Source organism: Pempheris klunzingeri, chromosome 4 (genome assembly GCF_042242105.1).
Source record: "Pempheris klunzingeri isolate RE-2024b chromosome 4, fPemKlu1.hap1, whole genome shotgun sequence".
NCBI classification, from domain to species: Eukaryota; Metazoa; Chordata; class Actinopteri; order Acropomatiformes; family Pempheridae; genus Pempheris; species Pempheris klunzingeri.
In genome coordinates this window covers 27,882,618-27,908,722 of record NC_092015.1, presented here as the reverse complement: position 1 = coordinate 27,908,722, position 26,105 = coordinate 27,882,618, and the positions used below count along the sequence as shown (strand labels likewise).

General features: G+C 44.2%; 1 protein-coding gene across 2 annotated transcripts in view; it reads right to left on the bottom strand.

Moving 5' to 3' along the window:
* phldb1b (pleckstrin homology-like domain, family B, member 1b) overlaps window positions 1–21,108 on the bottom strand; it is a 65,323-nt gene extending 44,215 nt beyond the window's left edge. Inside the window, exons 1-2 of one of the 2 annotated variants that reach the window (XM_070829418.1) lie at window positions 21,033–21,108; window positions 5,595–5,720 (exon numbers count right to left, since the gene is read on the bottom strand). In XM_070829418.1, the coding sequence (XP_070685519.1) occupies window positions 5,595–5,715 (121 nt within the window). In that variant the 5' untranslated portion in view covers window positions 5,716–5,720; window positions 21,033–21,108. Of the gene's footprint in view, window positions 1–685; window positions 863–5,594; window positions 5,721–21,032 lie in introns of those variants that run through there. The other variant, XM_070829419.1, reaches the window with a different exon arrangement.
* Between the last annotated feature and the right edge of the window lie 4,997 nt (window positions 21,109–26,105).

The following is a 26,105-nucleotide window of genomic DNA, read 5'->3' as shown; positions in this document are numbered from 1 at the left end:
TCATGCAAATCACACAGCATTAAGCTTTGTCGCTGTACCAGGCTGCATTTTATCCTCTGAGCACCGCATGAATGTCAGTGTCACATCGTGTCTCACACACAACGGACCGGCTTCATTTCTCTGTGCAGAGGGGGGGTGGGGGGGTGGGGTGACAAAAATAAAAGCAACCGTTTGCTTAGAGAAAGCCCATGCAATGATGTCATGGGATACACAACAGCCTCGAGTACACCAAGCCAAACTTCATTTAAAAATGGGGCTATTCGATGTTAGCTTCGCTGCCGGTAAAATTTCGTGTCTGATAAAATGTGACTCAAGACATTTTATTACACCTCTTCAATTCGGCATCTGTTCCATCATCAATAGCCCCCCCTCAATAGCTAAATCATACGTTTGGTCCATCTGTCATTCCCTACATTTGCTCCCATCAGTACATGTTGTGACCCAAGCAAAACATGTATGTTGCTCCGGATGGAGGACACATTTATTGATCACCTGTGTGCTGAATAAGGGATGAGATCCCACTGTACCACCCTGGGTGTGTTGTGGTGTGCTACGCTGTGTTCACCTCTCCAGAAAACCAAATGAACATTAAACCGACAGATTTTTTAATGGAGTTTGGCGCGTGACCGGTTCGCATCGCCTCTCTTGTCCGGAGCCCGGGCATGAAGCGGTAAGGGTTACTCACATGAAGGAATAAAACTGCGACCCGCTCGGTTCAGTGCGGTTCACCTGCTACATGACTCACACTGAGGCCCGCATCCTCCGGACACCGGTTGCAGACCGGGTGTAACGGAGCCCCGCCGCGCCTGGCTCCTCACACACCGAGGGAGAGACGGAGACACACCGCTGGGGGGATGTTCCGGCCGGGGGTTGGGGTGCTCGGTACCGCCGCTGCCTGATGCTGCTGCCAAGCCACTCTAAACGTACCATGGCTTTTCCGGTCAGGACCTTCACAATAAAACTACAACTAAAGGCGTCCACGTGGAAAACACGCTGTATAGAAGTATGCAATGTCCAGAGTCTAAGATATATACCGTGTATTGGAAAACACGATATATGTATGCTGTCGTCGCTAAAACGACCAAATAATACGGGGCATATTGTAATGTCCACCACAGTGTAACAGACAAATGTAATGTCAGTCGTTCTTGGGTGACTGTGACATTTACTACTATTATCTCAAGTGTTCAGAAAGGTAATAAAATGCAGTCTCTTACATAAAAGGCACACATATATAATCAAACATGGGAGCACACCTTAAATGCAATTCTCCTCTAATGAGAAATGTATTTTATTTTGAAGGTATAATCGCCTTACTTCCGGTGTCATGGCCACCTTGACACAGCTCTTCCTGTCCAGAGTGATGTGAACTACTGTGAGATTTATAGTGCTGTTATAAAGAGTTACAGCAGTGGGTTTTATGGGTTGTCACTGTTATTGTCTCTATGGTGCAGATTTTGTCATTTTAGATGAGATATCAACAAATTACTCACATTTTTTTTTACTGAACAAGGTTTCTGGATGAATTGAATTATTAGTCAATCAATGAAATAGATAAAGAGTGTTGTCATCTGTTGCCAACGACAAGCTGCACTGTATCTTTGTGTAATTAGGTCTGATCACCAGAGCAACACATTGGCTTAAACAGGAACAACTTCCAAGGAGAGGAAAAGAAAGAGTCCCCAAGGCATCGTTCTGTCTGCAAGAACAAAAGAGTTTCTGATGGAGGTGAACTTTAAATGAGCCGGGATTTTAAAGCTGTCAGGATGCATACACGCAATGACAACTGAAGCTGCAACCACATTTTCATTTGACCAGAAACTTCTTTGAACTTGTCATCTGCAAGAAATCAAGCTGTTAGCAGCGAAAACCATCCTGGCACATTTAAAAACCAGTGGAGTTCAGCTCCTCTGTTGTAACACTGCAACATACAAATACTCCATTAAATGTCGATGAAAATGACATTATTATTAGCAAAATGTACTTACAGTGTAAAAAGGTAAAGTAAGGTGAATCTAAAAGCATTCCTAAAGTAGTAAAAATGAGCCCCGTTACTCTGCGACATAATATATTATTGGATTATTGTGCTGCTTTTTACTGTGATCGATGGTCCAGTGTGAGCTACTTTTAACTACTTTATATACTGTTATATATTGGGCAGGTGAACCTATAGCAGTGTATATTTTATGAGCCGTATCTCAAATGTTCATCTGCAAAGTCAAATAAATGTGGTGGAGTAAAAAGTAGAATATTTCTGAACTGTAGGTTGGAGTAGAAGTAGAAAGGGGCATGAAATGGAAATAAAGGCACATTAAAGCTATATTTATATACAGTAGTTGAGTAAATGTACTTATTTAGATTCAAATACTGTTGAAAACACAGGTCTATTTGTATTTGACGATATACTGAGGATATAATACAGCCTGAACACACATGCAAAGTTACATAGGGGCTCTAAGTGTTGGCAAAAGCTGCTGGTATGAAATAATAAGTCAATTAATGAAAACAAAGAACTTTGGAAGGGTGAAGGAGAGGAAAATTTAATCATTTATAGGTTATGTGTGTTGTGTTTTCTGCCGGAACGTTTCCATACGAAATACTGACAAGCGGCCTAACTGGTCCAATATGGTTAAATATTAAATGAAAAAAGGGATTTTCCCCATGTTGGTTTTTACTGAAACGAAATGAAAGGGCAGGAAAGAGGTGGTGACTGCTTTAAAGGGGAAAAAGATTCTCTGTTTGCTGTCCAAAATTGTCCAGTCCCATTTTATTAGTGGACACTCGTTTTCATCGTGTAATAAAAAAAAACATTTGGACATCAGGGATTCATCGTGTGCTGGTGCCAAACTGCAACCACAATAACAATCGGCTGCGTCACAAGCGTCACAGACTCGCCTTCAGCAGCCAGTGACAGACACAGCAGCCGAATCACAGGAAGATAGGAGACGTTTACTGAAAAGCACGGCTAACCCAGAGATGGATGGTGCAGGAGGGGACTGGAGGGGAAACCCAGGGAGGGAGGGAGGCTACCGGGGTGGCACACAGTAGAAAGGAACAGGAGATTTATAAATAGTGTGAAAGATATACTGTAAATCCAGTCGTTGGCTTGAATAAGCAGCTCAGAGCCACAAAGCCATCTGCTGGCCTGCCAGAGAAGCACAGGAGACGTCCAGTCAGTGAAGAGGTGACAGCTGAAAGATGCCTGGCTGAGGACGTCAGGTCGGAGCGCCACTGACCAGGTGAAGGTCACCAAAACTAGAGGACGGACAGGTGGATGTGACCGGCATCACAAAGGTACAGCAGCACTGTGGCAAGGGACATTTAAATGTACCGTAACGGGCACATAATGGGGCTTGGTGAGATCAGATGTGTACGCTATGATCAGCAGCATATGAACTTAAAACTAGTGACTGAGTTGCAGTGCTGCTGTTTGTCAAGTTGTCTGTCTCCACCTTTTCCAACCTGGAAACATGCAGAAGGTTTTTTCTACCACTGAAATGTGCTGTTCACCTCAGGAAGTAAATACGGTAAGTGGCCTGTTCTGTGTGATGCATTCTTGTTTGTCGATGGTTAAAAATGCTAATATTATATTAAACAGCACCAAAATAAATTGTTACAAAGTGTCCAGGTGGTGCAGAGTAAAAAACACCAGTCCACCACTGCGGAGATCCTGCCTCAATTTCTGTGTTGTGTGTGGGAAGCCGGTGAGGGATCAGGTCTTTGTTAAGGCACTAGTGACTCCTCCTGCGTGGCTTGTGTCCACTACCCCTTCCTTCTGAACAGCTTATCCAGGCCGAGACCACTAGGTCGTTCCAAATAGTGCGACAGGCTGGTCGAGGTGGGGAGTGGGGGGTACTTACTTTAACTCCAGAGGTACAGAAATTAAGTTGCTAAGTTGTAGTTTTATGTACAAGCTCCAAGAAACGGAGCTACAAGCTGAACCTTTATGTCCAATAAAAATGAGATTCAGTCTTTACTCATTAAATAATCTCAGCCAGAGCCAGAAGACTCTAGTGTGAATGCTCTTCCAGTCCCAACCCCCTTTACTGTTTCTGCCCAGTAAGAAACTTCCACTGGACCATGTTCATGGCTATGGTATCCAGTTCACTTAATGGAAACTGGAACACATGCAACCCCTGGCTCAGGTGTTTTAGGGGGGCAATGAATAAGGTTTAATGAGCATACAGCACAAACTGAGCAGAACACTGAACATCTGCAGGTGCAGCCCTGGTGTGGGGGTAAAGGGAAATGATATCATTGTTTTATTTCAGACAGAAGAGCTGGAAATGTATATCTTCCTAAAAAAAAAAAAAAAGGGTTTGCCCTTCATCACAGCTCTGGCCCTGGGTTTCATACACAAACAACAAGTGTAATTTCAAAGTGTTTCCAAGCAGATATGAAAGAATCTGCCCATATTAACATGGGAGTGGTATAAGCAAGTTGCATCTGAATGCAACTCAGGAATGCATAATTGAGGAAAATGGTACGTTTTTAAACAACGGAAGGCTTTCATTACTGGATCAGGAAGTCCACAGCAGACAGCATGCCTGTGTGCTATACTTATCCCACAGTGGCAGGCAGCGTCAACAGTAAAAGGAGGGAAATAACAAGATGCTATGACAGATCCCTGGTAGTACAGCTTGCCAAGAAAAGGTACACTTACAGTTGTGTGGCTGCTAGGAGGAGCACTCAGAAACACACACACACACACACACACACACACACACACACACACACACACACACACACACACACACACACACACACACACACACACACACACACACACACACACACACACACGCTAACAGCTGAAAACTTTGCCTGGAGACGCAGAGGAATGAGATGCTCATAAAACATGCATGGTGTGAACTCCAGCACCAGGTCCCAGCTGGGCACCATTCAGGCTGCGGGGTTCAACGGGTACTGCATTTTAAAGGCTAGTACTGACAACAACGCTCTTGTAACCAAGCTGCAAACAGGCATAATAGTGGAAAACCAACTCCAGGCTGTCTTAACGTGGGTTTACAGCTTTCACAGCAGTAGAACTGGCACCATCTTGTCTTTAAAGCAAGAACCAATGCATGACGAAACAATGAATAATCATAATAAAACCAAATCTGCAAATAAAATGAAACTACATTGCTGGTTAACAGACCGTTATTAAAGACATATGTTCGCCCAGTATTGTATATCACCAAATCCATGCACTGATCTAGTCCCAGCAGACACACTCCTTCTACACTTCTACACTACCTCCACTCTTGCCAGGATATAAAAGTGCCGCAGGTTTCCTGTCATACAAACATCCACCTGTAAAATGCACTGCCCTGCTGCTCCACCTCACCGCCCGTATGCTGGGCTCTGCAACAATCCGGCCCATTCATCCACACAGGCCAAGCTGAAACTGAAACGTCAGGAGGGAAACAGTCTTTTCAGGCCTTACTATTCATGTGACAAAAGGTCAGTGTGTTTTTATTCACACTAGGCCAGTGTGTGTGAGAGAAGGAAACCCTGACGTGACGTTTGAGGCAGCACTGCTGAGTGAAAACACAGTAAAATGTTGAATTTGAGCGTGCATGAGCATACAGTACCTGCACATAGTCTGTAGTCCCCGGTGGGGACACCTCCTCCCTGGGGCACCATGCTCTTCATCCTGAAGGCTTCTTCAGGGTGATTGAAGCGGAAGAAGGCTGACTGGCCAAAACACAGCATACAGCCTGGAGAAAAGCACATCCATCATTTGTATTAGGGACAGCTTAAAGGAAATAATCAAGTTTTGGGGTAATTACTGCACTATTCACGTGTGAGATTGCTACTACTATCATGTCTGCATGCTCAATATGAAGCTAAACCTAGAAATAAGTGTTCTCTACATTTGACTGATTTAGAGAAATAGTTATAACACAGTAGACCCCACTGAACCACAACTTGTCGTCTCTATACTTCAGTTTCTGCACAAATGAAACCAAATATGTTTGTACAAGATTAAGTGTTGAATAACGAGTTTTATAGATGATGATAAGGTGATCTTCTAAAGCTTTGACACACAGACACAGGAGTGCTGTCAGTCCTCTCATTCAGCTCTCAGAAAGAAAGTGAATAATCATACTGTCCATAAATGTCGGACTATAAGTTGACCAATGACGAGTGCAAAGAGCTCAAACAGGAACCAACAACACGCAGAGGCTCTGCTGACTCAGACGACACCATGTTCACCATCATCAACACTGAAGCACAGACACGAAGGGCACGGAGTCACAATGTAAACGTGATGAGGGTAAAAGTGATGACACTATTGGAAGACAGAGTGGAGGAAAGATCTTTAGGTATCCCAGACGTTCAGGCTTTGCACCACATTACAAATTGTATTTGCATTTAAAAATCTCCAGATATTTTCCCTTTGTGCGAAGCAGGAAGCTGCATCGCAAGTAAAGTAAACAGAATTTGGATCAGTAAACTACTCCCGACATCAAATAAGTATGTCTTCTCTGGCTAAATGAAATCCCATCGGCTTACACAGTTGAACTATCTGATGTGCCTCGCCCCGACATCCTGCTTCTACAGGAAATACATCCAATTAAGGAGATAAGATGCTCTAAAATGCTGTTTCAGTAGGTAGTTAAGCCCTCAGTAAACACAGTGATGACAGACGGGACCCTCTATTTAAAAGATAGCCACGGTGACCTCACTGCTATCGTCTCGACACCGTCAGGATGACGGTCACATACGTGCGCAACTGCTCTTCTTATGAGCTGCATTTTCAGTTGATATAAAAGTAGACGATGTGCTGCTACAGTACCACTAACACATCTGATGCTGGTGCCTCCATTCAGGCTTCGGCGCTGAATGTCTTTTTACAGCTGCACTTTTCAATATGTACATAATAACAATGATCAAATGAGTGTAAATATCTAACTATGTCATTTCATTATTATCCAACTTTGTAATGTTGCCTTGTATCTGCTGGATGTGGGACTGTCTGCTAACAGGTTTGACATATCCTATTTATTAAGTGATAATATGCCAGTTTTCTTTATCTATAGCCTGTTTCTGCTGCTCCAACATGGACAGAAATCACATCATACAGAATATGAGGCACTTGTGACTCTTCCTATGATTCACTGTTAGTCAAAGTACATCACCATTGGCCATGTGGTGGGTATAGAATAAAGAAAACGTGCTAATGTTATTCTTGGTTAAAGGCAGCAGGCACAGACTGTTATTTCTAGAGTTAATAGGCATGAACAGGCAGTGCTGATCCTCGCACTGATCAGGCCTGTATTCACCTGCATGACACAACTCAGACCCAACAAACACACTCCATCTCCATGGCACCATCAATCACATCCACTCATCATTATGGCTTGAAATGTCAAAGCACATAATGGCCATAACTAATTCAGCCCCTTCATGTGCCACAGGCTCGATAACGGATAAGCAATCTCATGTTTATTGCTTTCTCAATATAGCACCATTGTCCTGCTGCGATTACCCAGGAAAGGTCTTCCGGCCCAGGCCCAGATAAGATCCCTGCCTGTCGTCAGCCTTAAGGTAAAGACGGAAACTTCTCCTTTACACAAGAGGCTGCGGTGATGTACAACAGGTGCCCTTTTATTTTTGACAGACTGACAGCTTGGGAAGAAACCGCCTGATTCAATCATGAGCCGTGGACAAGGACACAACCGAGGGACACCGACGGGAAACAAGTGTTTCTGTTGTTTTAACTAGTGTTGTTACATACAGCCCACAGACCGGCCTGTTCAGAAAATATGTTCCTTTCATGTTCCTCTGGTGATATGCACAATTATCCACATCCACCTATCAATCCCAGCCGACGTCAGGTGGATAGACAGACTGGCAGTCTATCGCAGGGCCAGAGACTCATTCACACTCACAGATTTGGACAATTTAAAGTCACACATTAACTTAAAATGCATGCAGGAAACAGGGCCATGCACAGGGAGAACACACCTGCTGGCTGGGACAGCAGCTCTTCCACAGTTGACTTAATTAATTTGTCTCGTTTCTTTTTCATTTCCAAATCCAATAGCTGGAGGTATTTCTCCTGAGCCATGCACTCGTTGTTGGCAAGCCTCCGAAGTTCCAGCACTTTTTGACTTCAAGTTTGTGGCTCATTTCGTTCAAATGGGGGAAATGTGCTGCTTTTATTTCTGTTCACAAGACTAATAGTTTGGTGTGTATTTAGCTGTGACACCAGAAATAGTGCCTATGTGGCCTATATCGCTGCACAATGCAGAAAACCGAACGTGAACCCAGCCTGGCCACCCCTCTGAACTAGTTTGGCTCTGCTACTGAGCTGATCTCGGCTTGATCAGACTTAATTCCCACTGTTAAAACTGATCTTGGAAGATCCTTCCAACTAAAGCGAAGGCCTTGGTGCTCCTTTGTGATGTTTTAGAGACATTTACGCGACCAAAGTCACCATTTCCCCATCCTGTGCACACAGTTGAGTATTCTGCTCACAAGTTGAAGTGAAGATTTGCTGACTAGTACAGTGGTGGTGCTAAATACCAGTTAGATCGCTACAATAAATGCCACATTCCTACATGAGCCGTCCAAATGCAGCAATTTGCTTATTTGCATTTCAACATCAGTTTTCTGTACAAAGAGGCCAGTATTTAAAATTTCCATCAGCGTTCCCTTCAGTGGTTACGACACCATCCTCGACATAATTTTGGTTGGTATTTTCCACAGCTGACATTGTTTCTGTCGATATTTGGAAAATAGTCTGGTCATGAGAGGGGAAAACAAAAAGACGCTGAATAGGATATTTGAAAGCAGTCATGAGGATGTCAATACTGCGGTCTGCAGAGCCACGTCAGCTCAGCCACCGCGTCTTGGTGCTCTCCACTTCAGCAGTCGTCCGACCCCGTCCCCTAGCCCCCGGTTCCTCTGGACTCTCCTCTCTCCACCTCGTACCCCTGACCTGCCCTGACACAGCCTCTTTGGTGGAGATCAATTGAGTCACATCCAACACCAACACTGGCTAAAGGGAGGGAGCTCATATTGTGTGTCAGTTATTGATTTCTTTAGTAGGAAGCTGTGTAACAAGCGGGATAACGTACATGATCCCTTACTTAATATATTTAGTGGCGTGCAATCGTGCAGAGACTGGACTATCGGCTTCGACACACCGAGGATCTGTGAGTGAATGACACCCAGCACAGACGGCCTGGTGCTCCTGCGGGGACACGCAGGCCTCAGCGGTGCAGAGGCGGCTGCAGGCTGATGGATGAGGGAAGACGTTTCTCCTCCTCTACGCCGCTCTCTCAGCACAAACCGCCGCTGGCAGCTGACACTCGGTGACCGACCGAGACCCCTGCTGCCCCCGAGGGAGCCTGACCCTGCCCCTCAGCTGCCCACAGGCCCCGAGCCCACGTGTGAGTGTGTGTGTGGTCACTGAGAGGAGAGGCCACCGGGGATCAGCACATGATGAGTCAGCAAAGCAGAGAGCACACACACACTGTATACACACACACACACACACAATCACATGCTCATTCAGAAACAGCAGGAGTGTGTACTGTGGTGCTGTACTGTCCTCTGACAGACAGTAATGGGACGGACAGGAAGCCAAAGCCTTCTCAGTTTACTGCATTCCTAGATATTAAAAATCATCAGGTAATCTTCATGTATTTCCAGATTAGGTGATGTTGAGCTTTTCAGATAAACTAGTCTAAGATAAAGATGAAGTTTATCACATCTGTCTAAAGCAGCACGTTTACAAGGTACTCAAGATGCATTAACACACACCGCGGCTATCATAGTGAACTAAGACTAAACTAAAAAGGTTTTAGTTAAGAGAAATAAGAATAAAAATGAGACTTTAGTATTGTGTATCAACTTTGTGTTCTTACAGAGCTAATATACTTAATGTAAGTCTTTGTACGTTTGATCAAATGTGTCATCGTGACCAGTGTGAGGAGACGTTGGTGTGTCTGTTTACTGAGACTGGGACGTCTACATGACTGGAGTCAGCTGCCTTCACGTTATATCACTTCTGAACTCTCACGAGTTCCCCCCAAAATTATAATGAAAAAGACTGAAACTAATTCTGAAACCAATAAAAACTAAACTAAAGCTAAACATTTTAAAACAAGACAAACTAAGCTGAGATGAGCAAATCCACTCTGGAAACTAACTGAAACTGAACTGAATGGAAAATTAAACAAACATTTAAAAACAAAATAAGAAGAACAACTAACTAACAATGGGCATAGTGTTTAAAGTGGTGCATTCAGAGTGATCAGCCAGAACAATAATTGTAGTATTCCATTTACTGCTGATGCAAACCGAGCGTTTCCTGCAGCTCCTGTTCAAATTAAAGACATTCAACAAATCAGCCAAGACTGAAATCTTAAGAATTACAACTTCAAAGACGTTTGCATGATTCCTTCTATATTGCTCCGGTTTTTCCTCCAAAACTGTATATCTCAACATTTATCATTCTTGAATATCTACCCTTTAACTGACACTTGACAATAACTCACATGTCATGACATTTACAAAGAGCAGGCAGTAAATACAGGGAGACTGACCTTTAAAGGTTTTTTTTTTAATCATTTATGATTGAATCACAAAGCGAAGCCGCTGTCATTAGCATCAGTAACTGTGCTGCAGCTGAACACATCTATCTGGTTTAAGCTTTCAGCAGAATGCTGCCGTTGGAGTCCATTACTGGCAGTCTCTTGATGCCAATTAGCACTCATCAATTCAGCCAATACAACACCGCGCAGCTACTGATCATGATGGATCCTCCCACAGCGAGCAGGCACTCTTCAGGAGGGGGGGGGCAGACAATAGATCTTGACAAAATAAGTGTAGATTCACGGTCCTGTGAGTCACGGAGCATTTATCCAGGTCCCTGCAACAGTTCAGGATATGGAGATGGTTTAAACGGGCCATGTATCATATTCAGTGGGGAGGAGGGGGGAGAGGGCTGGGACCATAAATCATGTAGTTTTTCATTATGGAGCACCCACACAGTGTTGACGCAGAGAAACTGCTGCGCTTCATTTCGCAATTACAGAGATGAAACATAACCAAGTAAATACTTGGTGTAAAGTCAATACGCTGGATATGACCGATGTATGAAGGAAGGTCTGCTGGCACATGTCCACCTCGAACACAACTCAAGACCACCAAATAAAAAACGCTGCAGAGGCAGCAGGCAGGACAGGAGCCCGTCCATAAGCTTATCTCAACCGTTGGTTTATGGAAACAGAGTGTGTTTCTGGTCTCAGTCTCCACCCAAACAATGGGGGCTTTCCCACCTTATCTCCACCACGGAGCACATCTGCTGCAGACATGCCCGTCTCACATTAAACAGGCCCCCCCCCCCTGGGCAGAGGCGGTTAATGAGACCAGAGAGATGCCGAGCCCAACCACACCTCGAACCAGTGAGTCCTTCATTTAGACTAGGGGGGCTTTAAGGGAAAAATGTTTGTCTATTTCAGACAACTCTATTTTTCTGGCACGTCTGAATGTTCCTCAACACATTTATGACTTTATCTCTCTGACAACTACACAAGGACTCAGCATTTGTCAAGTGAATCTATCCTCAGCCGTCCAGACATCACCTAGTTAGCAGTGAGTTATGGTGACGACTTAGAGTACTGTACAAGAGAAACACCAACATACATTCTTTCCCTCCTTAGGTGGCCTGGGCCAACTCGGGTTTTAACTCTGTGGGGCCGTGTCTTGAAAGGTCGTACTCTCCACGGTGATCAGTCATCACGGGAGCTAATTGGATGAGGTGGCCGGGAAGGTGAACCCAGGGGTGATCATGGAGGTTGAGCTCTCTGGTGATCGACTTTCCCCACAGCAGGCAGGGTGGTCCCTTTGACGTTTGAGTTTCAATTTCGGAACTAGCTGTGATATTTTTGTCTCTGTGGGATGTACAGATTAACTGAAAGCTTGGGTTTCTTTCACCTTCCCATCAGCATGATGAAAAGACAAAAGATGAAGCATTAATTGATTTTCAGCCATGTGGGGGCAGAGGAACAAGCTGAAAGCACAACACTGACCGTATAAAGTTGAAATGGCTAATGTGTTACAAGACAATTGCTAATATACACACCCAGCAGACGGGGAAACATTAGCATTAGTGGTTTTGACGACCTGATGAATGTAAGTCTAATAGCCACTCTCCTTTTAGCTCTGATTTTGGTCTCCACCAATTCTTGAGGGAAATAGCTGGTTCTTTATCTGCCAAATGCTCCACCATGCGTCACCCTCTAGCTGTTAACTTTGTCTGTCTGTAAGTTTGTTGCTAAAGAAGAAGAAGAAGAGTGTAAAGTGGGTGTATCAGAGCTTTTTCACTGGAAACAGTGAGCAGCTGCAGCTAGACACAAAGTTAATGAGAGCCGTGAGACTCAACCAAAACACTAACAGTGCCTGAAAACCTCTGCTCTTCCACAACAGCACTCATCTCGACTGGACCTCCATCAAGACGCCTTATCTGTGCAACTATTTCTCAATAATGTGAAACATCCTACAGAATTATTTTTACATCAAAGTCCCCTCACTTCTACTGCTTGGAAAGAAGCAAATCTGTTTTCTATCCGATGGTTACCACATGGTGCACCAGGAGGCATAAATACAAATTCCAACCAGTAAAACCATGACAGATTTTTGAGGCATGCTGCCTGGCCAATTAACTCAAACTGCATTTCTCTCCTGCAGTTAGATCTGCTTTTTGTGTTTAAATGGTCCCTCTCTAAGAGAACTCCCATCCCCTTTTATACGGCAATTAAAGGGGTGCTCACGTGAATGATTTTCATAAAATGCGGGGAGTCAAGACGGTAGAGGAAAAAAGAGAGAGTTGTGTGTGTGGAAGCAGAACAGGTTTAAATATCCTGACTTCAAGTTGCTACTATAGGTCAAGCTTACATTTCATATGATCTTACATTTCCAATGATAAAACTCAAGAGCATAACAGGATTTACTTTGTTTCATTTGTGTTTTATTATGAATAGGCAGACTTTGAAGTGTGGTGGTCGTCACAGTGAGAAGCAGGCATGGACGCTAAGCAACACACTGCTGTGGATGATGGCAGCCGGAAAGAGTGTTTCAGCGTATTTTTACTTCTTAAAGTCAACATCGGCTTAAAGTGAATAAGTGCAACATTTAAAGTGTTTTCACTTCTTTACATCTTCTTTACTGCTGTCAGACAAGTTATTGTATCACAGAAATGGTTCAAAGTTGCTCCATTGACAAAAACATCATCATCGTCATTTTACCTGGTAGATCGCCCATGTTAGTTCACTGGGCAGCACAGTGGTGCCGTGGTGAGCACCAGCTTCCAGGTTCTAATACGCTGGCTGGCAGATTTGTGGTTTGATCCATGAACCTTTCTGTGTGGAGTTTGCATGTTCTCCCTGAGCCTGCCTGGGTTTTCTCCAGATACTCCGGCTTCCTCCCACAGTCCAAAGACATGCAGGTTAACTGGTGACTCTAAATTGCCTGTAGGTGTGAGTGTGAGTGTGAGTGGTAGTCTGTCTCTGTGTGTCCGACTGGTCCAGGTTGTACCCCCCCCCCTCACCCAATGTCACCTTGGATTGTAGACAAAGGATGGATGTCAGTTCATTGATCGAGGCAGCAGCACCTCGCTAATGTGCTTCATTAAGAAACAATGGGTGTGCTGCACATATTCAAAGGGAAAGAAACATGACGACTGACTTTAGAACTTTTGCACTGTGACGTGAAGGTTGTGAGAGAAAATAGCTTCCGTATTCTTCACTTGAATAAAATGTCTTGAAGGAAGGAACTCATCAGGCAGGCGTGGACTACAAAAACAGCACTGCAGTACTGAACTGGATCCTATTCCAATTCAAAATAACAAAGCTGGTTCACTTCGATCAGTCAGTCACCAACACTTCATTAGCGGTGATTTGGATCGTTGCTGCTGCTGCTTGGTTTTATGTGCAGCAGTAAAATATCAGCTTCACATCTGGCCTGACTATGTGAAGTTATTAAAAACACCAGTATCTCTTCTCTTTCCCCCCCCTTCATAAGAACTCTCTGACCTGGGATACGCACGTCAGGATTCTTCCAAGAACCAGCGGTTCGGGATTAGTTTCCTCCAAGGCTGAGCTCAGCGAAACCGGCCGCGGTAGAAATTGAGATCTGTTTAATCAACGGCTGTGCTTCGAGCTCTTTCCAACAGGAAAATATGACACGTTGCCATTTTCATAGGTACAATGAAGTCATATAGGAAAGGACAGGCAATGTTGTTAAGAGGCTTCTCAGAGAGGAAGATGAGGAGGAGGAAGTGTGTGTGTGTGTGTGTGTGTGTGTGTGTGTGTGTGCTGTGAATCCCCTCAGTTAATCAGTTAGATTGATTTCCTGACGGTGTGAGAGAGAACAATTTCTCCCTCAACACTCCAGGAACGACTGCTCTAATCACTGCCTTCATCACAGTGAGTGCACTCCGAGCATTACTGCAGGAGCAGCATCTTCCCGCCCCGCGCTGTGCTGTGCTGTGCTGTGCTGTGCTGTGCTGTGCTGTGCTGTGCTCCACAGAGGCTCCACTTTAACCAAGGAGTGCCTGCTAAAAGTGCTACATTCAACAATTTGTGAGCCATCATTCATTATGTCATGTTATGCAATCAACCCTTTTATCTGCATGGAGCTTTCCATATGGCACGTCTTCAGGAGAGAGGACACATAAAGACCATCACTACCTTCCCACAAGGACACTGTAACCCCACTCTCTAATGAAACTGCAGGAACACCTAAGTGGATTATAGAGCACATAGTGTAATGCAAACAAGGGTTGATGCGGGCGGAGCCAAGGTGAAGACCTATACAGTACCTGGTACCTGTCAGTCAGCAAAACTACATCCTTCTGTCCTTAAAGCTGCGCCACAAAAACACCTGCTTTTTCTACAGTGTACAACATGTATGAGATGTTTGCTTTTGTTTCACTTTGAAATGAACCCATTTGAACAGAAAGAATGAGCCTAATAGGACTGCAACTAATCAATGTTTTGATTGTCATTCTTTCCAATAATCAATTATTGTTTGCCCAAAATGTCAAGACCGTGAAAAATGCCTGAGGTGTCTTCAAAATTCTTGTTTTGTTCGACCAACAGTCCAAAACTTAATGAGATTCAATTTGCATTGTTGTAAAACTGAAACCCTTTATTGATTGATTATTGTTAATAATGACTGTTGGTTATTTTTCAGACATTGTTTCATTCCAGCTTCTCCATATTTTTCACTGTTTTCTGATGTTTTATGGACCAAGTGAGTAATCAGCTGATCAATACTCAATCAATAACAGAAATAATAGCAGTTCCACGATGATAGAAACTGAGAACAAACCGTATGGGACCTTCTTCACCTTTTTCTCAGATATCAGAAATCAACTAATTCACACAGTAAAGTGATCCTATTTTATTTTAAATCTAAATTTAAATACGAGCTCCTCTCAACCTGCAAACCTCTCGATCGGCTCCCCGATTACAGATTTACAGAAATCCATCCAATCACATCAGCTCGGAGTCTTTAGACTAGAAAGCCTCCACTTAACAGTTGATCCTATTTTAATTAAGGCTGCCGATCTGAAGATTTAAGTCTTCAAATCAATTCAATAAATAAGCAGTTTTCCTTAAGACTACTGATCCTGTCACAGAAGTCTATATTAGAAGAAACATCTTCAAATGATAGCTGAGCTGAAATCAGGGAACATACATTAAGACTATTTATCTACCACCAGAGCTGACAAGCATGATCATTGCAAAGTCTTGTGAATATTCCTTTAGGAGCATTCAGGCCAAACGGTGTTAATGCCAAATCATGCCTCAAGGTTATTGTGGCATTAAAAGGAGAGGTGGTTAGCAGCCGTGGTCTGCAATGAGCCTGTGGACCAAATATTCCATCATTTCTCTAATAACATCTCTGTGTTTTTCTCCTCCACTCTGGTACGACCACATTAAATCTTTCCAGTGTGTCGGCCTAGTCTCAAGTATATTTCCCAGAAGATTAGATCAGAGGAACCAGAGGTGGTCAGAGCGAGAGTGCTTCACATACTACTAGAGTGAGTTCATGCCGAGTCAGGAGAGTGTGTTAAACTGCTGCTGACACGTATCATGATCGTGATCAGCATCAAAGAAACGCTGTTAAATAGATGCATGCTGGTGGCCGTGGTACTCAGTGGAGGCACACATCGGGGCTGTGGCTTCAGGACTGCTGTCACATGTTATCCCCTCTGCACTGTCAGAAGCTGTGAAAACGTACCTCCTCTCATGCACACATGACACCAGAGCGAAAAGAATATGCACACAGCAGAGACTCGGGTAGAATGTCCTCATTGTATGCAGCGCCATGACAGCGTTTGCACTGGATATGTCTCTGATGAAGTTTCCGTTGGTAGCGCTCTTCTCTCTCTCTGCACGAGCACAGTGGTTATCACCAGTCGTGCCAGCTATCCAGCCTTTCTCCTTCTTCCACACGAACCACAGTCATGAACCGCATCAACATTTCTGTGTACCACAGAAGGTTTTCCAGGACAAATCTACCAGATTCTGAGGGCAGCAAAGGGCTTTCGTTTGAATCAGTTCTACTGGATCAAGTGTCAACTTGCTATTTGAAATTTCCATCTCTTAAAGGGTAGAAAACTGCCGACAGTCGATTTTAAGCAGCCTGGGTCACTTAGCTTTGTCAGTAGGTAACGTGGCTGACAGGTGAGGATACTTTGGCGGTAAAACCTGTGACACACTTAATGTTGAGTGGCAATCACACAGCAGCATCTACAGTATTTACATACAGCATTAGCTAACGTTAAGATCTAACGTTAAGACAAACCGCTCCAGATTGGAGGTTACTTTCATAAAAATGTGTCCAACTAAGACTGTTGTCACTGACTAACATCGGGTCAACTGTAAGGGAATCAGACCTAAACATTTAGCCATCATCTGTTACTGGTCACACCAGCACACGTAGCAGCACAACCTCTGACACTGATGAACTGAGCAACGGTTCATTTAAATTCTTATGAAATTAACTTTTCATTTGAAAGAGGGAAAAGGTGCCATTTCATTATCATTAAAGTTGCAGTCTGGCTTTAAATCCCACACCAAGTAGAGCCTTAACACATCTAAAAAAGCGTGCGGTGTGGTCTGCTCTTCTGTAAGAGCTTGGAGAAAATCTCAACAGTGCAGTCTGCTGCGATAAAGCTTTCCACCTTCATGTGAGCACTACACATATCAGCAGCAGCAGCAGAGGAAATCTGCATTCCTAAGTCCTGACTGTGACTCAAATATCAGACAATCACTGTAATGAAGCTAAATATTTATGATGCCTCATTACACTTCACTCATCCTCTCAGCCAAAACACATTATCCTCGCCACGTCTCTGGACTTACCGCGACTCCTAACTCACTGTTAGTTAACTAGGAGAAAAACGTTGGTCATTTTGTGATTTTCAGCTGTTGTGTGCGCAACAAACAAAGGTGTCGCCACTAAAGCAGCGGCAGTGGACGTCACTAAAGCACAGAGGAGCAGCAGACAAAGGGATGCCCAAAACTATGGCTGACGGTTGCTATGGAAAGCTGATGGTTTACAGCCCCAGCAAAGGCCAGAGTCAGACTCACCAGTTAATCAATGACCGCCTTTCGCCGGGCCAGGGGCCATCAAACACAGACACACATACCAGAGGAAGATATGGGACTGGTTTGAAAGGAGTACACAGGGGGAGGGGGGGGTCTGACCCTGCATTCCCATCATGTGGGAATAACTGTCTCAACAAATAAAAGGTTGGAGGAAATGACTTGGAAGAAGTGATCACATGGTCAAACCAGTCTGACGCCAGTGAGATGCCACGGTGGAAGATATCTGGAGACAGCGGTTGCTCCTGGGCAGCTGCTTCTCACACATGCTTTTGAGTTTATGTTGTGCAACTCAGTGAGTCAGTCACAGAAACGTCCACTGAATAGACTCTGTCTTTACCCAGTATTTTACCAAAGTTACATATGGAATAAAAACATGCATGTTGCAGTTTTGTTGGGTGGTTTGAAAATGAATTTATGAAAATCAATTAACATGAAAAGAATGTGGCATCTGTGTTTAAGAGCTAAATATTTTTTTTCCTTTCTTTAAAAGTCTGATTTCTAAACAGACAACTGTTTGAAGCACTAATCCAGCAACTAGTCCCGTAACGCTGGTGGACTCACAAGGTACAGATTTTAAAAAAGAATGGTCAAAATCGAGTCAGCCAAAGCCCCTAGTGTGGGTCAAGCTTTCAAAAGCACAAAATCCTAGATTTCCCACAATGCAACTGGTTAGCATCTTTCAATATCCTCCCTCCAGAGCCACAGGAGACATCGCACGGCTAATTTCATAATCTAAGCAGCGCCCCTTCTGACTTCATGTGTAAAATCTGCGCAGTGCCCCTTTAAAACACCTTCTCATAATCAGACCCTGCTGCTCACAGCGTCCACGGCCCACAGACCAGCTGCTGTCTCTAGTGGACACTCATCACAGTAACGTGTCGGAGGCTGGTTACCGCTTGTCCGAACAGATGTTCCCACCCCCCCTCCTCGCTCCCTCTCCTCCTTTTGTCAGAACAACTATAAAGCCAATCTCCTGCTGTTGAACATGCTCCCAGAGGCAGATGGCTGCAGGCCTGAGGATCAATCAATATTACACCAATTTCCAGATCTGCTCTGGTTGCTGGATGCATCTCTGCATAAAGGTGTGTTACGTTCCTCCTGCTTCATGTGCACTGTCTGTACGCATGCTGATGTGGTAAAGTGAGCAGAATCATACATACATACAAAACTGTCACACACTGGCATCAAGCATGTCTGGGTTTAGAAATACCACACTCAATTAGCAGGTGTAACCAAGAGCCACATAATAGTAATTATGGCTTCCTTACTAAATTAAACTGGATCAGGTGTGACCGTTTTAAACACTCTGGTTAGCTGGCACTCCCTTAACACTTATTCTAATAAGTTTACGAAACTTTCTTTTGGTGAGGTAGATTTGAAACGTCACGCTGGCATGCCATGGAGACCACTGCTCTGTTCCACTGGTAGAACAAAAACAGAGGGCCGTCTATACAGCAGAAATTTCACACTCAAATAAAATGACAGAGGGTAAATCTCGTGCACTATATAGTTTGGGACACAGCTATTGTCCCTGCCTCTAATCCAGAGGGGGGGGGCCTTTATTCCTCGTCATCCTCCTGTCTTTCTGCACCTCACACCCCCTGGCTGAGTCTTTACAGAGCCCTATCAAATGCAAACATGGACCCCAAAATATATTAACTGTCATGATTTTAGTTAAACTTCTTGTAATAGCTAATCTGATGTTTTGCTTATGATGTATAGTTTCAAGCACTGAGCATAAACCTCAGCGTCACCGTGTTTGGCCGTAATTGTGGAGACAAGCGTGACAACGAATGGCATATGTGGAACACAATGAGACACTGCGGCGCACATTACACGCTGAGATCTGAGTTCACGATGCACTGATCCACTCTGCTGTGTAGGCAGCGGTCCTCTTGAGCAGATCGAGGATCAGCAGTACATGACCATCACACACTGAACACTTTGCTTCAGTGTACTTTTTCATTCAAAGGCTGCAGCGTGAGCACACGCCTGGTCGACACAAGGCTGGTAAACATGTAGTATCTAACCACCGTCTCATCTGGACTCGTCGTCTTGACCTCGGTGTAGTAAGAACATGCAGGAACACACACACACTGACCCAGCACATACACTCCAGCTGCTACCAGCCTCCGTCCTCTCTGTGCTGAGATGCCCCCGTTGTCCCTCACACATGTCTGACCTGTGCTCGGGGCCCGCTGGGAGCCCACATCGCATTCACAGCAGCCTGATGACTGTTTGCAGAGGGGCTTCTCTCTGACTCCTCACATCCTTTCTTTACAAAAGGGGTCAGTGCAATGTGTCAGAGATGACAGACGCAGACAGAATGACCACACTTCCTGAGCAGCGTGTGCGGCACAATGGCTCAGGAACAAAGCTCTGAGTGTGATGTCCAGGTTTAGCACGATCAGAAATCATGATGCCTCTGAACAGGCAGAATGCATGAAAGGAAAGCTCTATTCTATTCCAGTTACCAGCCCTGGTTAGGTCACATTGGCACCCAGGAATAGCAGTGTAACAGTAGACAGACACAGCGAGGTCTGGTCATGCCAGTCTGCATGGGGGGTATCTGCAGAGCTGGCAGACTTGTATATGTTTGTAGTCTATAAAGAGAACTCACGTGGAGGCAGGGGGAGAGAGAGTCCTGGGGACTGAGGTGCTGGAGACAGCAACGTTACAGCAGGTGTTCATGCTGCATGCGTGGAGGGACAGACCAGACTCCGTTCGAAAAAACTGGTAGTTTAAAGTTACTCTTGCATTGATGAAATGCAGAATGTGTTCGTGTTGAAACGTGACTTAACCTGTTCACTAATATCAGAAAGACAGTTCGGCATAAAAAATTATAATCGGAAGAAGCTGTTTATGTCAATAAAACTGAACTTTTGTGATTTGCTAACACAGCTAGCTAACGCCCACCACCGTGAATTTCAGTGGACGACCAAGTTGCGAACAACAGACAAGAACACAATAAAAGTAGAATTTATAACAACTTGAATAAGTAACGCTTGGTGTGTGTATGCCGATTTAATTAAAGCCTTATATTGATTCACATGGATCCGTAAGCAATACTCTAACATGTGTAGTTTACCAATATGAATGCACAACGCTACATTTGCCGGATTTTTTAGTGGAGTTTGGCTACAGTGTGCGTTTGAACTGAAAATAACTACAATATGCACACCGAAGGACAACGTAAGAATGAGTCATTTGCACATTAGCAACTACTGCCCACAACATGCTGGCCTGTCACATAAAACCTACAAGAATCACTTTGGTCCTGTTTGCCTCCAGTCCGTCTCTTTGCAGACGCCTCTGGTCCCCAGTGACACACACACAACACCACGAGCACAGAAAAGCCTCCAACTAGTTCAGGGTAAAGACGAACCAACTTACTTTAACTGCAGTGAATGAAACTCCGCTCTCCCTCCGGTGTTTTCATCGCCTCGGCTCCTTTAAATGGAGCCACGTGTTTTTCTCCGCTTCTGCGACTTATTGTGGGACAACAGGAGCGTTTATGGGGTTTTGTCCCGACGCGCTTTTGTTATGATAATCCTAAAAGCCCATAGACTCTAATACATTCTGCAGATATGTGGACGATCACAAAGGGGAGCTGTCTGCCTGCCCACTTGTTAAAACACGGGTTCATCCTCTGGTGCGCTGCTAGATCCCACTTCACTGGAAGCGCTGCGGGACTTTACAGTCTCTGGGATCTCTGCCCATTGTCTCCTGTCCGGCTATTCGCGCGGTAAGGACGCTGCCTGATGCTGCCGGGGCTCCTGTGAGAAACAGCTGGCTCCCAGTCATCCCTCAGCCTGCAGAGAGAGCCAGCAGGGCTGTCAGGGGGGCGAGGACGGGAACCAGGGAGGAGGAAGAGGTGGAGATCCTGAGTCAGGGTTGTGCAATGAGAGAGGGGAGAGTCATGCAGGGAGAGAGAGAGAGAGAGAGAGAGAGAGGGGGGAGAGATGGGTGGTCTACAGAGAGGGAGAGACTCCACAGGAGGAGGGGAGCATCAGCTATAACTGGGACACACACATCTTAATCCACCACAGAGGGATCTAACTGATCAATAGCATTTATTGATCATGACACTGTGGTCTGAGTCTCCACTGTTTTGGCATCATGTCAGTGCCAAGGTGTGGCTCTCCCTCGTGTTCATCACTGCATGACAGAACAGGTGAGGGCTCAGGTATTAACAGACACTGGCTGTATTAAATATACACGTTAAAGGAGTGTTCAGTGTCCCCTCCAGGCACAGTCCACTCCACAGTAAATATTAATATTAAATAGAGGAAGAAGTATTTAATTATACTGCTCACAAAAAGTTTGGGATATTCGGCTTTCAGGTGAAATTTCAGGATGAACCACCACCAATACATTTCCTGCTTCAGTTAGAATTGGTATTTAAACAGTCCTCCTCATCCTGCTGTTCACATTCTGACATCATGAGACCAAGACGACACCTAACAGTTGATCAGCAGCACCTCAACACTGGAGGCTTCAAACAGGAAGTCCTCAGACGGAGGTGTTCACTGAGCTTAGAGGGTCACAGAGTGTCATCAGGAGGTTGGAACAGTGATACAGAGACTGGAAGAGTCACAGAAAGGAGAGGAGTGGACGTCCTTTGGCCACGTCCCAATTTTATGCTTACCCTCCACTGTTGTTAGATTTTCTTTCAATAAATTGTTTAAGATGAAGAAACTACCAGTGCATGCTTCTACTTAAATGTCCTACTTTCATGATATAATATCACTGTAGCATTCACTTTTTACATTTTCTTTAAATTTCACCTGAAAGTCGAATATCCATAACTTTTTGTGAACCCTGTATGTTAAAAGTAGCAATACACCAGTGAAGAAATACTCCTGCATTCTCAATCTTGTTTAAAAGTATTAATGCTAAATGTGCTAAAAGTGTCCAAACATAAGTACTCACAGACCATAAAATAATCCAGAAATATTTTGTGAGTAGTCAGCATTGTTCTGTTGGACTGGTGGTTAAATCTACAGCAATGTATCCGGTGTTATAAGGAGAATGTCCCTCTGAGGAGCATAAGTATTAAACTGTGAACATTGTATTTTAGTGCAGTATCTTTGGGACCCAGTATGAGAAGATTATTACTCGCCAATAAAGTCAAATTTACGAGCTAACCTATTAAAGGAGCAGTCCGGGGATTTATCATAAAGTAATTGGACTGATGAGAGACATAAGAAAGATTGGGTAAAGATGCTGAGACATCACAACTTTGATCCTACGTTTCCCACAATACAACTGAAAATCCTATTTTCTTTGGAGCCTCCTCGCCTTCAAACAGAGTTGTGTTCTCCATAACAGAAAGCTCTGAGCTGTAACGTGCTGTGGATGTTTTCAGAAATGGAGGAAACCACAGAAGTTAGTCTCATTATTCAGCGAATGATAAATCAATATGTTGTAATTTTGAGTTTTTTTCTTAGTAATTTTACGTCTGATATTCCCAAAGGCCTCACATTTCCTGCAGTCACGTTTCATTACCCACTTGCTGGCTAGCTAAATTGCCTCAGCGGTGTCTTTTGGCGGCCATGTTGCCCAGCAGCACTGCCTAACAACGATGTCCTCACAATGTGACCGCTGAACGACAAGCGTATCATGAACACGACTTCTCATGTCGTAACCACGAGGTCATGGGTTCCATTTGAAGGCAGCAATAGTTTCTGTGTAAAAGAAAAAGATTTTCATATCCAAGCCCAGACTGATGACATCACTATGACATCATCCAGCCTGCTTTCTTGGGTCCTTCAACAACCACAGAGGACGTTATACAGCAGAGGCTTAATAGACGCCCTGGGAACTGAGTTTGATTATCGCACTGATCCTTTAAACGTATTTAAATGATTCAAAAATAACATTACTTATTCTAGATTTCATGTCCTCCCATTTTGAGCACTTCATACACCCACTGTGTGGATTCCAGATATTTTAGTAGCCAGTGTTGAAGGTTCAGTTTGTAGTATGTATGGTGTGCTACGCTAAAGCTAAGCAACGTTCTGCCGTGGACAGGGGCAGCACAAAAACATATTCTAGCCCAAAAATATCCTAAAAATGTCAATAGCAGTTTAACTGTACACTATACCTAGAACACTTTCACTGATTCACATTGCTGTTAGTTTGAATCCAAATGAACTTGACAGAAGACAGATACACGAGGTAGACCAACAAGTCTATGGATAAGAAGGAACTATGGATAAGTACATCCAACCCCCCCTTTATGAATCTGGACTATCTCTTTAAATACCCGTGTCCAGCCATGCCATCAGTTATTAGTCTTCTCACAGTGGAAATGGGTTTCGATGTTTATCTTAACTTAACGTCTTCCTCAGTTAACGGTGAACCCCTTTTCCCCCCTCCTATTAATTCTAATAGGCTGAATCAAGCCGCCCAACCTTTATCCCTTTAGAACACCAGCTCATCTCGTTTTGAACAAACGGGCTTAGTTTCTACATGCCCTTTCATTGTTGGGATTGCCCTCCACCAGCTCTTCTGATTTATATTGTAAATCCCAGCAGATTACCACTGAACACCGAGCACTTCTGCAGTTCATAACAGTGCTGACTTGTTGCTGCGTGATTTTCAACAAATTGAAGCACGAACGAAGTCACTAGACTATTTTTTTTGTCAAAATAAAGCAAATACAGGATGCAGACAGCACTACCTGTGACACATATCAGCGTCTAGCCATAGCCCACTTTCATTTTATGACTTATCTTGTAGGGAACATTGAAGTGCACTGCAGTGCATTACTCATATAATGTATAACTCAGGGGAGCGGTAGGTAAAATGTTGTGTAACCAGTAATGTCTGATCCACTTCCTGCTGTAAGATTAGATCTTTATCAGCCTGCATTTAAACCTGCAAACAACCCAAACTCTTCCCTTTCACGACCACTTCAGCTCTTCCCAATGCACATTTCAACTCTTCCAGGACCCTGACGGTGAACCCTGGTTTGCCCTCACACTCATTCTTTAACCTGAAACCTCCTCTGAGGCCACAGTCGGATCTGTCTGGGGCAGAGGGGGCAGTAAAAATAGCCCTGTGTCCCCACTCAGGTTACCCAGCCAGAGCCCAGGTTGAAATACCAACAGACAGAGGGAACAACACACATGCTCTCCTACACACACATCACAAAGTCATGCAGGCCACAGGATACAGACGGCAACGACAGAGGAATGATATTAGCTGATTGCGCAGGTAACATTTCTTATATAGGTGAACACCTACGTGAGAATGAAACCTAACACCACAGTGTGTGATTACACAGCAGCACAGAGGGACGCTCGCATCCGGAGAGCAGCGATGAGTCGTGTCACACTCGGCGCTCCAGCTCAGCCGCTCACGTAGTCATCACAAACTCCCACAACTGGATCAAACACTGTTTTACCTCCTTTTAAGCAGAAATGTGATGCAAAAATATGCCTGTTTGTCACTTTAGACTGCAGACCAGACAGCGCCCCCACCTAGCTGGTGCACACAGTACATTGGGAATCTCCTCTCAGCTCCAAACTGTTTGGGCAGTAAAACACTGAATACTGCAGAAGAGCCTGTAAAAGGTTTCCCCCTTTTCCTAAATCTATTTTATTTCAGGGACGAGGAAACTTTTCCTGATGAGTCTCCAGTTTAATCTGAAACAAAGGTGCCTGATAAAGGTATTCCTAAACACTTTTAGATTTTAAAGGTTATGTTCAAAAGTCTGTCTTAAAACAATAATCACATTTAGACCTTGTTGTCATTCCTCCAGTTCATACAGACCATGAAGAGATCGGTTCCTAATTTTTTACACTGAACTTGATGATTTTGATGTCAGGCGTGTTCACGTTTTGGTCCAGAGTGCTGTGTTCAACCAGTCTGATCATTTGATGTCAGATTGGTGTGTAAAATGTTTAGAGAGGGGCCAAAATATTTCCTATAGCAGTGTTTCTTAATGCGGGTCCTGAAGCCCAGTGCCCTCCGTGTTTTAGACGTTTCTCTGCTCCAACACACCTGATTCAGGTGACCGGCTCGTTACGCAGGGCATGGGGCCTCGAGGAGCAGGATTAGGAAACCCTGTGCTACAGTTTGTGGATGTCTGAAGGCATCAGACGCAGCCTCACTTCTGTCAGCTCAGACACGTCTTAAGCTCTGATGCGTGGAGACTCCTAACGCAACAAGTGTGGAGTTTACATTCTGGTTTATTTCTGTAAACTGATGCATCTGTAAATTATACAAAACCTGACTTCAGAGATTTCATCAAATTTCTCGACATCTTCACGTCTTCACAATCAGTGAGGTCATTTTTTCCTCTGCTATTAGACAGATGAGTCTATCAAAGTGTCCAGTTAACCTTTGGCCCTGCTCCCCTTTAAAATGTCAATCCCAGGGGATCATTTTAGTAAAATTCTCCACAATCTGAGACGGCCCCAGGCTGCTGCGGCAGATTGAGAATCAATTCATCTCTCC